The sequence below is a fragment of the Tasmannia lanceolata genome, unplaced genomic scaffold (genome assembly GCF_043159265.1).
Source record: "Tasmannia lanceolata isolate RefF3 unplaced genomic scaffold, GAP_Taslan_0.1 ptg000012l, whole genome shotgun sequence".
NCBI lineage: Eukaryota > Viridiplantae > Streptophyta > Magnoliopsida > Canellales > Winteraceae > Tasmannia > Tasmannia lanceolata.
Window position 1 is genome coordinate 37,561,076 of NW_027518689.1, and position 15,134 is coordinate 37,576,209.

Here is a 15,134-nt window from a genome sequence, read left to right on the forward strand (position 1 = left end):
AAATCCCCGCCCCGCCCCCTCTTTGGAACCCAATCAAACCAGCAAACAGAGCTTCTTTCTTCTACGTCCATTACAGACAATATTGTGATGAATGCTATGATTCTATTCATGTGATCAACAAACAGATGGACAAAATCAGAAATGCATGGATGAGACAACAAACATAAATAACAACAGGACCTCATCTTTCAGCAATTTTCTGCATAAATTATGGAATGATAAATAGGAAATGAGCACCAGGATTACCTTCATTAACAGACAGCCAATGTGCAAAAAGTAACTATTTCAGTAGTCACAATGAACTTTAAAAGTCCATAAGTGGGCGCTCACACACGCAAAATAATGTTCATTAGTTCATTCTGTATAGCATGTTAACCCCCAGATGAGCATGAGAAATGAGAATGGAGAAGATAACAAAATCAACAAATGACTTATTTCTTTAACTGCAATTCAGTCTAGTGCTGACATGAAACAAATTTCTAGTAGCTAAATTTTTCTTGTTGAAAATTAAAACCTGCAATCCAACCCTAAAATTTTGTTGGCACTACGATTTTTTGATAATTGCATACACTCAGCGTCTCAGGCTCTCAGCTTGTCTTTATTATTTCAACATCTGTGAAAAGGTTATTATAGTTCCCAAAATGCTCTCAGAAGCTAATTAAAAGGAAAAGACAAGTTAAGTTTATGTTTGGGGGAATCTTGTAGCCGATCCACAGAGTTTCTAGTAGTTTTCCTTAAAAAAAACACTTAAAAATTTACAAAAAAATGGCATTGATTAGCGGGGCGGGTCGGGGTGGGACGAGGCGGGGCGGGGACAACTCCATCCCCTTCTCCTTCCCCTTTCAAATCGGGGAATCCCCTCCCCAAACGGGGCGGGGCGGGGCGGATCCCCGCTTTTTCGGGTGAAATTGCCAGCCCTAACCACTAGAAACCCCTTGGATTGAAACATATCTACCCCCAAAATTTTCATAATTACCATTAGTACAGTTTTGTCCGCATCTTATATTTTCTTTTACCCATAACCCATTGGGCATTGGCCTCATTATATTAGTATATTACCATAAATCCCTAAAATCTCTCCATCGAAACATCACTGGAAGGCAACATTAAATCCTTTGAAAATCTCCTTCCCTCAAATAAAGGCAACATCTCTCTTATGAGTGATGAGATTTTATATGGTGTATGCTCGTATGGTCCATTATTTTTCAGAAAGTAATGTATGGGCTACGCCATACGATGATCCAAACCGCAGTGGGGAGGGGAAGAGGAGGGGATGGAGATTAGATATTCCCCGCAGGGAGGGGAGGGGGATTCCCCACCATCCCCGCAGTGGGGAGGGGAAGGGGGAGGGGGGGAATTCTCCGCAGAGGGGAAGGGGAAGGGGAAGGGGTAGGGGACCCCAACATCCGGCCCCGACCCGCCCCGTTGCCAGCCCTAGTTTTGAGAAGCAATAGTTAGTCATAATTTGCGTACAAAAAATTTTAAATTAATTTTATGAGGAATGATAGATGCAGGGGCCCTCTTTATGCAAGGGCCGGATAAGGGCTCTTGAATTGATCCACGTCATCAAGTGTAACCGAATTCAATTTCTCGACGACTTTGAAAATGACGTGGATCAATTCAAGAGCCCTTATCCCGCTCTTCCATAAAGAGGGCCCTTGCATTTATCATTCCTTTGTAAACATGATATTAACTAGAGAAGAGAGTCCCTACTACCCGGAGTAGATAGCTTATCTACTCCGTGGGCTTAAAATACAATGGAGGCCACATTGTTTGGGTGGTCAAAAGCATTCATTTGATGGGCTCTCGCATAAATAGGTTGTGCCCAAAAAATCAGCTCCATATGATCATCCTAATTCTTTGATTTGTGGAGGCAAAAAAATGGACAGATTTGTAAAGGTTTATACCCGTCCATTTTTGCCTCCACAAATTAAATCGAGGGGTTGGTATGTGAGAAGACGCTATTTGTCCGGTTCTATTATCCGTTCCCAACTCAGTAACCACATCATTATTCAAAAGAGAAAAACAAGCCAACAATTGGTCCCAGTGATCAACATAACGATCGATTATTGGATGCTACGAAGGGATTTTAATCATGGATGCTATTGATTTTGTTGAGAAAATCCATTGGGAAAATGTGATTACAACATGCAAAAATAATAAAAAAAGTAAAAATAAAAGCAAGCCACAAGAAGACAACCAAGATTTTATGTGGTTTAGCAAAGATGCCTGCGTCCACGTGCGATAGCACGATCTTCCAATATGGGAAAATAGTTATTACGGTGAGATTAACATGATACCCACAATCTAGAAACCCTTTCCTTGCTTCTCAACCAAGATCATACATGAGAATGACCCGAGAGATTATGCCAAGATGAATCCTGAGAAAAACCCAAGAGAAAACACACAGGAAAACTCTCTCTCTCTCTCTCTCTCTCTCATGCCCTTCTCTAGCTGTCGTCACCCTAACTCTTGCCTTCACTGTCTTGTATAGCCACCATATAAAGAGCCTCCCACCGAATGAAAACACCTTTTTCTTGCCTCTTTATATCTTAGGGAGTGTTTAGCAAGGCTTCTCATTGTAGCCTGTTTTATTGGGTAGAAACGGATAGATGAGAATTTGCGGAAGCAACTCCGAATCGCTCCGGGGAATGTCTCATGTGCGCGTAAAAATGAGAATAGGCAGAAACAAGCTTTGCAAGCCGCGCATTCCAAATGGGAATTTTGCGTGTTTTTAGCTTTGCTCAATCTATGCACCTACAAACACGCTAAAAACCATATTAGCGTTGGTTGCAGAATATGCCCATAGGTTTTACAAAACCTAATAAAAATATACTTTCCTGTTCTTCCTTCCGCCACAATTAAAAAACCTAATTATATTAGGTAACTAGTGGTGGTGTGAAACAAGGCAACTTTCCCAACAGATTTGGCATAACCGTAAAAAAAACCTATTCAAGTTTTACTTAGAGGGGCCCTCATTTTGTGTTAGTAATTTTGAATGGCTACCCTCAGTTTATGATAATATACCTCTAAATTAACCATAATTAGGACTGTTAATCGGGATGGGCAAGCTCGAAGCCCGCTAAAAGCCCGCCCATAATTAAAATGAGAACAAGCCAAACCAAGCTTGGTCAAAAGTTGAAACCCAAACTCTAATTTGGGCTGAACTTTATCAAGGGTCGTCCAATCCATTATAGGCCCAAGCCCGATAATATATTTACTATATAATTTTTTACGATTTTTTATGCCCTTAAAAATCAGTAGATATTAATTAAATAGGTTACTTAAATATTAATATCCTATAGGCTATAGTTCAACATAAAATAGGTTTTCTTTCTTTCTTTATTTTGCCCCTCTTCAGCCCACTCCATATGAACGGTTTGGATCATCATATCCTATAGGCTATAGTTCGACCTCAGATTTATTAAATGAATAAGACAAAATCTGGCAAAAAATCAATCGGTGTGGCTTTTCTCACATGCCAAAGCCAACAAGTTTAATGGCTTTCTATGAAATTGGCTTTTCTGTGCTTGCCTTAGTCTTTTCTCGTGCAGAAAATAAGAGGTGATGGGCAAGCCCGAACTCGGCCCGAAGCCCGTTGTATAGACATGGGCTGAGCTTGAGCACCTCAGGCCCGCCCAAGCTCGGCCCGATTGACAGTCCTAACCATAATCATATCATTTCCCTTTAAATCCCTACATGAATTTTCTAGAAATGTTGAAAAAGGGAAATTATTTGAAAAAGTTAATATCTTTTCACACATGAAGCAAAGATACCTTGAACCAACCCTATTCAATTATAACTTAGAGGGGGCTTCACTTTGTGATAATAATTTTGAATGGCTACGTTTGTTTATGATAATATCCCTCTAAATGAGTCATAATCATATCATTTCCCTTTAATCTATGCAAAGAAAAAATTTTCAAGTAATTTTTTTTACACATAAGAAAACGTTTTTTCATCAAAAATGTTTTTCTTGCAATTTAGAAAGGGCATAGAAGTTGTTTGATGGAGCAAAAACAACCGGCATTCATCCTAGCGTAAAAAAACATAGGCAGATTTTGACGCACAAGAAAAGCAAAATGATCTATCTGCCCCCTTTTAACTCGAGACAGCCCATTCTATGGTAAAAGAGTAGTTATCATAATTCATAAATATACTAGGAAGCTGTCCCAATTAAAAGCAGGGGTGAATATACCACTTCAGTAAATTTTGACGCCCGAGAAAAACATCGCGTCAAATAGCGTCAACAAGTAAGCTTCCTACGGCTATTTAAACTGATCTGGTCCCTCATTCACTCGACGAGAACTTTTGGGCGATTAGGGTTTTGTTTCCAGACTAAGGTACGCTCTTCCCTCTCTCGATTTCTCTCTCTTTTTTTTCACCTTTTCAATTACGATTTTTATAGGATTTTCATGGCGATTGAGCTAGGGTTTCGGTTTCCGGTTTTCTATGGCACATGGTTGTTTGTGTTCTTAGGTTTGGGTTATTTGTGTTCTTTTGTCCCGCTTTTATATTGCCCTTGTTAGACCCGTTATTATTTCTTCTTCCATCTTTGGTTAGGGTTTTTCTTTGTTTTTTTTCCGCACTATATGTTCTTTTTCTCTTATATTTTAGATCTTCTCCAGGTATTTTTCAGGAGAGAGATTGGGAAAATGAGGCCTGTCTTTTGTGGTAATTTTGAGTATGAGACTCGCCAATCTGACCTGGAGCGTTTGTTCTCCAAGTACGGAAGGGTCGATCGTGTGGATATGAAATCTGGTAAATCTTTCTTTTGATCTACGATCGATTGGAGGACATGATCTTTACTAATTTTTCATCTTGTCCGTTGATTTATTTTTATTTTATTTTTTTGAATAAATTGAAATATGGTCACATCAATTGGGGTTTTGTGGTGAGATTGTATAAAACTAAACTTTATCTGGTATATGTATAGTGCTGATTGTCTAGAATAGATTTGAGAATCCAATCACGTGTTTGATGCAATTCAACATTTCAAGTTGGGGCACAGTTTGGGTCATTTTCGGAACTCGGGTTGAGCTTTGACCTTAAAATCGGGTTCGGGTTGATTCCAATTCATTTTTTAGCAAAAGGTCAACCCGACCCGACCCAAGTTGCACCCCTAATTTCAAGTTACTTGGGCATCGGGGTGGTTGATTTATGTGAGAGTGTGTTTTTTTGTACACTTTTTTAATTTTCTTGTAAGGGCTAGCTTTTGTTGTTTCTGTCCAATGTGGGTGTATATGGTTTTGAAGTTTGTGTCTTTAATGATTGTATCTTTCAACTATACAAGGGACAGACCCAAAAAGATTATGTAGTTGGAGAGTTGCCTTTGTGGGTGTCTGCATTTCCTTGATTCTTCCAATACATGCCTTCTTTTACCCATGAATTCTTGATGTTGATGATTTATGACTTGTGATCCTGCTTTGACTTGTTTCATCTTTTGTTTTGTCTTTGTTCTTGTGACCGGCTGATCTTCTGAAGGATGGTTTAACCTTTGAAATTTAATTTGAGTGCTACTTTTCGACTCTAGTATATAGTCATTTTGGTGATAATTTACTAGATAGGGGCAAAGGGAATTCTTTTGGAACTATGTGCAGATATTTTATGCGTATTGTTTGTTTATAGCAGCTAGAGTGTACTTCCCTTTTTTTGTCCTCTATGTACTTGTGTGCTGCATTTGCATTTGCATTTGCAAGTTCCTCGTGTTTTCGTTTGAGTAAATAATGATCCCCCCCCCCCCCCCCCCCCCCCTGTGCAGTGTGGCAATTTAATTATAAGTTACCATGGATGTTTGCATTCTGCATATCTGGGCTATTCTTATCCTATGAAGTTTCTCAAATTTTATGTCTGCCTCTTTCACATAAAAAAGTGTTAAAACCTAAAACTTGTCCCAGCTGTTTTAGTTCTCCTGCAATAGGATGAATCTCTTTGATTTATCAAGGCGAACTGTTCCGGATTTGTCTGCACCTATTCTAATCTTTTTTTCTAGCACACCTCTCCAATTTATATGTACTCAACTCCAAATTATCAGGAACATCGCTTTTTATCAACTAAAAACCCTATGACAAAATGTTTCTTCCAAACTTCTAAATGCTTGTTAATCAACTAGAACTAAATCTGGTGTCTTTTTGGATTCAGCTAGTTGAGTTTGGAGAGAACCACCCAGTTGGGCTTACTCATTTAACCAGTATGCTTGGTTTTTTTTTCCAATTATTATATATAGACTTCTTGTTTAAGCTCATTTTCAGCACATTCTTTTTCTTCTATTTTTTTTTTTAAAAGAAAGTTATCTTCTACTAAATTTTAACATCTTAATCCTTCAGTAACATCACTACCATTAAAAAAAAATAAAAATCCTTCAATAAAATCAGCTCACTGAGTTTGGTTTGGGTGTCTACACATGGTGCTGTATATCCTGTGTCTGTTTCATGACAAAGAATGAAATCCGCTAACAGTGATGTTACAGTTTCTATAAAATGAAGAAAAGGGAAAAATTGTATTTAAATATTTGTTCTGACGCAGGAACTACTAAGGAAAACCGAGCTTTATCTGTGCTCACCAACTCCTGTGCAAAAACCTTCCATGTCGAAGGAAACTTTAGTGCCAGCTCACATGCTCCTTCCATTCACAACTGGCATCCTTCGTTTTCTCCACACCATCATCCGTCACTCAATCCTTCATTGCCCAAAGTTGCAATTTTACAATGATGATCATTGAGGAATCCATTCGTCATGCCCATGCCTAATCCATGTCTACTCTACAAATGGCAAAGCATGCTCGGCAATGACTTATCAGTTCTTTGGATTTAACTTTTATGTCATGCTTTAATTCACCATGCAAGGCCTCCATTATTGACATCTGAGCAGTCAAATCATCATGTCCATACTGTACGCTTGCTCTACGAATGGTGAAGCATACTCGGCAATGACTTCTGAGTTCTTTGGATTTATCTTTTATGACATGCTTTAGTTCATCATGCAAGGCCTCCATTACTGACATCATCCATATGTGCATCAGGCCTTCTCGTAACTGCAGGTGTTGTATCCTTCTGTTTTCAATGCGAAAATAAACCTAATTTGGCTGTCATGCTGATAACCTGGTCAACGGAAACAATGGCGAGAACTTCCTATTTTGTCACTCTCTCTAATTATGATATAATTTTGCAGGCTTTGCATTTGTTTATTTCGATGATGAGCGTGATGCTGAAGATGCGATTAAGGGTCTTGATGATATACCTTTTGGTTACAGTAAACGCAGGCTCTCGGTTGAGTGGTCTAGGGTAATGTATTTTGTTGTTCTCACCAATTTCCTCCTTAGTGTTATTGATGAACCATATTCTTTTTTTTTCCTCTCCATTTTAATGTTTGTGATCATTTGTTATGATATTGGGTCCTACCCAGTGGGCCAAATTTCAAACTGGATGGTGAGAGTCACGTGTACTGAACTATTTTGTACGGAATTATTTTCTTTCAGCAAGGTGACCGTGGACCAAGGCACCGTGATGGCTCTAAGGCAGTGGCGAACATGAGGCCCACCAAAACTTTGTTTGTGATCAACTTTGATCCAATACATACTAGGATTCGGGACATTGAGAGGCATTTTGAACCCTATGGGAAGGTTTTACATGTGAGGATTCGGAGGAACTTTGCATTTGTCCAGTTTGAAACACAGGAAGAGGCCACGAAGGCCCTGGAGTGCACTCACATGAGGTAAGTTGTGCCATCCTTCCCTGTCGTTAATCATGTATTTTTTATCCTAACTGTTGATTTTTTTAACATTTGGTTGTGGTTGTGGTGTATAAACTTTAAACAATTAGAACCTTTAAAAAAAAAAAAAATTCAAATTTCTGATATCAGGTTCTAACATGTTTGGTAGTTTCAATATGGCAATCCATGAACTTGATTTGTTGACACAAAATAACTCGTCAAAGTATCCTTCTTAGACGTTTTGGAACCTCTGATATTGCAGTCTTTAAAGGTTGTTCCAATATGGCAATCCATAAAATTGATTTATTATTAAGCTGCTGTTTTATTGATCACATATGTGATAGTCATTAATCAGTTTTATTTTTCATAGACACCCTGCTCATAATCCTTTTGGGTGCTTTTGTTGCATCTCCTTACTTTTTATGCCTGTGATACATCCAATTTGATATGTTTTTTATTCATGTAATTTAGTTAGACTTTTAGAGCATTGCCTCCAAACCCCTCTCACTCTCTATGTATATACATGTATTATGTATATGAGGAATGCTAAACTGGGACTCTCTCTCTCTCTCTCTCTCTCTCTCTCTCTCTCTCTCTCTCGGCCAATTATTCAAATATTTAATTTTCTACATACATGTATTATGTATATGAGGAATGCTAAACTGGGACTCTCTCTCTCTCTCTCTCTCTCTCTCTCTCTCTCTCTCTCTCGGCCAATTATTCAAATATTTAATTTTCTACATAGATCGAAACATTCAATTATGTTTTGAATTGTAAAATATTCAAGGTTGCTATCTTCATTTCCCAGAAGATTATCTCCTTGATCTGTCCAGCGCGTTGATCAGCTCGATGATTAGTTTACTTATACTTGAAGTACGTGTTTGAGTGTGTGAGAGCATTCAGAAGTAGCTTGTTAGTTGTGGAACATTTGGATTTGTTGCATGAGTTTGGGACTTTCTGTCTATTTGTGCAGTTTGATGTTGGATTTTTATGTGAAGGGAAAGGTGTAAAACTTGCATGACTTCTCTAAATTTCATTCGGTTTCCATCTTGCAGCAAGATACTAGACAGGGTTGTCTCTGTTGAATATGCTTTGAGGGATGATCGTGAGCAGAGTGACCGACGTGACAGCCCCAGAAGAGGTGGTGGTGGCTATGGGAGGCGTGGTGGGGATAGTCCATATGATCGCTCTGCTAGTCCTGTGCAACGCAGGGGCCCGGGTCGACCCAGCCCTGATTATGGCCGGGCACGCAGTCCTGTCTATGATAGATACAATGGATCGGCATATGGCGGCAACCGCAGTCCCAATTATGGTAGATATCCAAGGTGAGAAAAGATCAGAACCCATGTATCTTTTTATTCCGGCAAATGGAGACTTCATCTCAGTTGTAGTTGTGAGTGCTTACGGGGATGTGTTTGTTCTTTATTATTTCTGGTTTGTTTACCATAGTAGTAATTCTTTGCTTTTTGTGTGAACAGCCGATCACCTGTTCCAAGGTCGAGGACTTGAATGCCAGAAGGAACTTTTATGAGGAGTGGAACTCGAATGGCTAACAGGTGTTGCGTTTTCTGTTTTTTTATTTAAATGTTACTGGTTTACTTTTAGCTATATGTCATTCGCTCTGTTATGGGCTCTTACCAGTAGTAGAACACAAGAACTTTTGCTGTGGGTATAGAATATGTGTGTGGCTGTGGGTTAGAAGAGTAGAGGTAGTGGCTGTGGACCTGTGGTTGTCATGTAAAGTTTATTATATTAGAGTAGCAGAGTCATGAAGCTACTGCATGTTGGGCTGCATTGGCTTTATATTTTTCTTGTCTATCAGTGTGCTTGCTTCTACTGGCTTTAAATCATTTTTCATTTCTGTACCGGGTCGAAATGTTGCACGATGTCCAACCTAAATGGCATGCTATTTTAATATATGGGTATTTGGGTTAGGGAAGGTATACATTGGCCTACTCTTGTTCTTCATCATCATCATTCTTTATTTTTCATTTTTTCGTTCTTACTCACTCCTTTTAGGTGTTTTGCCTTTCTTTTTATTCTTTGTTTTTTCCAATTTCTTTTTTTCCCTGTGCAAATGTTCTCTTTTTCATGATTGTTGTGCAGAACTTGTATTTTAACAGCGATTCTTTAACCAAATTGCCTAATGTACTCGATGCATATGCGAATCGAGCTGTGTGGTTGGTTAGCTCTCGGGGTTTGCAGCAGGCAGTGGGTTTTAGGTGCAACACTTGAAAGAATTTTTTTTCCAGTTTTTGTTCTTCTTTATCATTGTTTAAGGTTTTTACCATTCAACCATTCAAAAAAAAAAAAAAAAGAGGAAAGGGGCGGGGGGTCGTTACCATTTTTTTATTTTTATTTTTTCTGTTTTTCTCCATATTTCTGTTAGGTTTTTGGGGAAGAAGAACAATACGAAAAAGATAGAAAAATCGAAAAAAATAAATATGAACTATGTGATCTTTATCTTATTCCTGGCCTCTTTTTTTTTTTTTTTTTTTTCCGCTCCTTTCATCTTTTCTGCACCATGTTTTATGCTTTTGTTTGTTCCTATTTTTCTTTTTGCTTTATCGTGGGTGATATTATGTAGAAATTTTTTCTTGTCCAACACAGGTGGAATATGGACCATGGTCCCGTTCATAACAGGCCTTTATAATGAGTGGTCTGGGTCATTGAGCAAGTGGCCACGAATTGTACTTTCGCTCATCCATTACTTTAAGTGCCCTTTCAACAATGCTAGTAATAAGGTAAAAAGATTTCAATCAATCAAATAACAAAAATACCCCAACTTCTTATTTGGAGAACGGCAAAATCATCTCCAAGCCATTGTGGACAAAAATAAGTGACACGGGAGAGTTGGGCAACATTGAGAAAACCCACCTCCAACCAACCACTCGCTAGTGAGAATTACGTGGAGTGAGCAATGCTCTAAAATGAATAATCACTCGAATGGATCACCGCTTTAGGATAAATTCACCTCCTTTAGTGAGAATGAATAACGTTTAACGACCGGGGATTATTCAAACCCTATTATGATTTATGAGACAAATACTAAAACCAAATTCGCTTGCACCACAAGAAACCCAGCCAAACGCAATTTCCTTCTACTACACCCAACCTAATGTCTTATTTAAATCTAGGGAAAAATACAATTAGACCCTACACCCAACCTAATGTCTTATTTAAATCTAGGGAAAAATACAATTAGACCCCTGTGGTTTCTGGCACATTCAACTTAACCCCTAATGTTTAAAAAGTTACAAGTAGACCCCCTAGACCCCCTCAGTTGACGGTTCGTCCACAGATTGAAGGGTTAGGATGATCCGATGGAACTGATTTTGAAGGCACACCCTATCTATGTCAGGGCCCATCAAATGAACGCTTTGGATCATCCAAACAATGTGGACCCACTGTGTTTGGATTCGGGTATGGACCCACATTGTTTGGATGATCCAAAGCGTTCATTTGATGGGCCCTGACATAGATAGGGTGTGCCCAAAAAATCAGCTCCATCGGATCATCCTAACCCTTCGTTATATTATGTTAGCTCCAGGAATGGGTTCTTATCGAGCTGCTTTAGTCCATTTAATTTCTCATGCCTATTCAAAAGCATTATTGTTTTTGGGCACCGGATCCATTATTCATTCAATCTGTGGACGAACCGTCAATTGAGGGGGCCTACCTTATACAAATTGAAACCACATGGGGTCTACTTGTAACTTTTTAAACATTAGGGGCTAAGTTGAATGTATCAGAAACCACAGGGGATCTAAGTGCATTTTTCCCTTAAATCTAAAAGTCAAGACTTGAAATTAAGCACCCTATTCTAGCAAGTCTTCGTAGTTCGTACCATTGTTCATTATCAATTGTTAATTAAGCACCCTTCTTAATATTCTTCAAATCATTTGTGTAGTGGGCATGCACAAATGAAATGAGGCAGACAGTTATTGCCATTAGTTCTCAATAAATTAGGCGTGCCTTAATTTCTACATTACAATTGGTGCTCTAATGATTAGTGGTGCCCTGGTTTTATATGAGGGATTAGAGATTATTAATTATTAGATAGGTGTTTTCCATCCCCTTCCCTCTTTCCACACATCACTTGCTTTGTCTAACTCTGTCTTTGCCCTACCTACGTGGTGCACTTGGTTTTATATACCTATCTATTTGGCAAGAAAAATATGTGGCAACTCTTACTGCCATTGTCAGCTAGGAGTCCAATACTACTGCCTTGTCTACATTAGCCATTACTGTTGCTACCACTGCCGCGCTAGAGTCCATAGCCGTTGTGATACCACAACGAATTTTACTGAAGAAATTGAAGAATGTATCAAATATACTTACTTAGTGTACACTTATATACAATAAGTACATTAACTAACAGCATTACTGTTCACCTGTATGTACTTTAAACAATATTTCTTAAGAAAGTACTCTCTTATATCTCATATCACTAAAGTATTAGAAAAAAGAGAGTATAAATTATCAACACATGAACAATAACAATGAGATATAAAAGATTATATATTTACAGAGCATTAATTATTAGATCCCAACTGTAGATATGTATAACTTGCAATGCACGAGATGATGTACGGACTATGCCACTCTCTTTAAGGTGAATTTAAGCCTCTACAAAAATAATCTTGGTGTAGCAGATCTCGGTACAATTATCCCCAAGATACAACAACCCACCACATTGTCGATCACTTCCACGATTTGCATGATCAGAGAGAGTTACAGAAAAATAGAACTTCCCTAATTGCCTAGTTGAAGAAGATGGAAAATAAAATAATGAATCTATGCAATGAGACAAAAGCATTGTACTTCAAAATTTTGAGTTTTCTCTTTATTAAAAAAAAAAAAAAAAAAAAAAAACTACTCATCGGGTTGCCCTTATATGATTCTTTTAAGTTTTTAGCTATAAACACTAAAGAAGGATCAAATGGGGTTACGGGTATGTTCCCCAGTGACAAGAGTTCGAATGCCCTTGTAGTAAACCAGATGCGCGTGGTTTAGTGGTGATTGCACACATCCATAGGAATTAGTCCCACGCTAAAATGGCGTGGGAATACCCCATGTCATCGAAAAAAAACACTAAAGAAGGATCAAGAAGTCCATGATCTCTACTCTTATAGGCTCAAATCTTTCTGAGAAACCTGCTGACTTCCCGACTTTATAATTGAGTTTTCTCTTTGTGAAAAAAAAACCCAATGGAAAGAGTTCATTATATAAATAAAATCCAACCATTGTAGGTGTCCATAGGATTTTCAAATGATGCAGCCATATTAGGTCATTTCACCATGAAAAAATGCCTATACTGATTGGCACAACTATTGAAAGTCCAATTGTGACAGCATACAATGGTTGAATTTCAAGAAACAATGGTTGGATCTTAATGAAGTTCAATGGTAATGTTCAGTAATAAATATAAATTTAATTTTTATGCAAAAATAAAAGTGACGAAAGTAAAAATTGCATAGGCATGACTGAATTGAACCAAACAGAGCTGGGTCGAGCGGGTACAATGGGCACATGTGTGTGATATAGAAAGAGATTTTGAGATTTTTATTATTTTGAGTTTCCTTTAATAAATCACATATTTACACTTAAAAAGTTCTATTAAGAAAAGTGGTATTCTAAACTGAAGGGCGTCCTTGTAGAAATCGGGTGAAAGGGCGCCCCCATTGGCTGTAAGGGGCGGTTATGCATTTAATGCACTTCGACTTTGAGCCATTATAAATGCACAACTACTCTTTGCAGCCAATTGGGGCGTCGTTTCACCCTAATTCTACAAGGGCACCCTTGTAGAAAATTAATCTCTGTCAAAGGGTATTTTATTTTATTTAACATAATAAAATTTGGGTGATGATGAATTCGCGCCTGCTGTAGGATAATTTGCACCCCTTCAACGGGAATTGATGTGGCAGACTTCAACTTTTTGACATTAAAGTGATGCGAATTATCCTACAAGGGGTGCAAATTTATCATCGCCCTAAAACTTTAATAAGTAAAACTAAGGTGTATTTTGGTTGCTTTCTTTGAAATTTTAGGAAAACACTTCCAAAACGGGATCCCGTACTGCAAAATAAAGAAGGGTGGCAATTTTAATGTGGTTTTTGCATTTTTCGAGATACACACCACTTTTTATTGTTTTATGCACACGCGTCTTTTTGTTTTATGCGCACGTGTCACGATGAGGATTCCTTGTTTCTTTTCATCATGGGATATCAATTTCCTAGCAAACCTAGAGATTTGATATGCTGAGTGGGCGGACATGCAGATGTTGGAGGTGCTGCCCTTGATATTTGATCCAAACAACAGTTTCTTAAAATATCAAATATCAAGAGGGTAGAGCATGTCGGCCCACTCATAGCTCTAAACTGAAGAGCACTCTTGTGAAAAAGGGATGAAAGGGCGCCCCATTGGTTGTAAATCAGCAATGTGCAGGGTGCCCTATAATCCTTTTTTGCAAGGGCACCCTTCAGTTTAGAACTCCAAGTATACACTTTTTTGCTTTCTTAGAAAGACTCTTGCCATTTGGGTTCGGTCACCAACTTAAGTGCGGGTGGTTATTTGGGATAAAAAATAGTTGTAGATGTTAGGTGGTTAGGAATTAGGATAGGCCGTCTTTTGTAAAACCCATATATTTCCTCACTTTTTGTCCCTTTTGTTTTTTTCTAGATAATGGGCTAGGGGGTCTTTTATAAGAGATTGCATACGGTGCAAGCCCTTATGGTCTCTTATTTTTCAAAAAGTACCATACGGACCACACTATAGGATGATCCAAACCGTCCATATGATGGGCCATAACGTAAATAGGTTGTGCCCTAAAAATCATTTCCATAGTATGATCCCAACCCTCTGATCTATTGATGAACTGCATATTATGGAAACCTCTATAGATTGGAGGGTTAGGATCATCCTATGGAAATGATTTTTTGGGCACAACCTATTTACGTTATGGCCCATCATATGGACGGTTTGGATCACTTCTACGTCTTTTCTAGATTTTGGTGGGGTCATCTAGGTTTCAATCTTTTCACCTTCTTCTGTTAACCCCCCCCCACCCCACATTTAATTTTACTGACTATTTTAAGGAAAGTGATTTCAGCACAACCATCTTGTCTTTTAGCATTTAATTGTCACCTAAGGGCCCGTTTGGATATCCCTTGGATTTGGATTTGGAGGTGAATTTGGATTTCCAAAATCCATGGATTTGAAATTAATAATTTTAAAATTCTCAGATTTATAAATAATGCCGTTTGGATGACACGTATAGATTTGGATTTCAAATCTTTTTTTTTTTGTTTTGTTTGGATGCTCTTTGGATTTGAATTTGAAATCCAACAAAACCAAAAAGGCTTAAAATACTTGTTGTAGGGGCATTTTAGCTTTCATGATCCAGGGGTATTATAGTCATTTTAC

At 38.2% G+C, this 15,134-nt stretch overlaps 1 protein-coding gene across 1 annotated transcript; it reads left to right on the top strand.

Annotated features, from left to right (window-relative positions):
* The first annotated feature begins 4,295 nt into the window (after positions 1–4,295).
* Positions 4,296–9,525, top strand: LOC143888092 (serine/arginine-rich splicing factor RS31-like). The gene is made up of 6 exons (XM_077392387.1): positions 4,296–4,343; positions 4,629–4,761; positions 7,170–7,282; positions 7,477–7,712; positions 8,765–9,034; positions 9,188–9,525. The coding sequence occupies exons 2-6, from the start codon at positions 4,656–4,658 to the stop codon at positions 9,216–9,218; spliced, it is 756 nt and encodes a 251-aa protein (XP_077248502.1). The 5' UTR covers positions 4,296–4,343; positions 4,629–4,655; the 3' UTR covers positions 9,219–9,525.
* The last annotated feature ends 5,609 nt before the right edge of the window (positions 9,526–15,134 follow it).

What these genes read in the sequence shown, in the direction of transcription:
- LOC143888092 (XM_077392387.1), top strand. Translation starts at nt 4,656, where the DNA reads ATGAGGCCTGTCTTTTGTGGTAATTTTGAGTATGAGACTCGCCAATCT. An exon ending in TCGTGTGGATATGAAATCTG is followed by an intron (nt 4,762 to 7,169) that starts GTAAATCTTTCT and finishes ATAATTTTGCAG; the next exon opens with GCTTTGCATTTGTTTATTTC. An exon ending in AATTATGGTAGATATCCAAG is followed by an intron (nt 9,035 to 9,187) that starts GTGAGAAAAGAT and finishes TTGTGTGAACAG; the next exon opens with CCGATCACCTGTTCCAAGGT.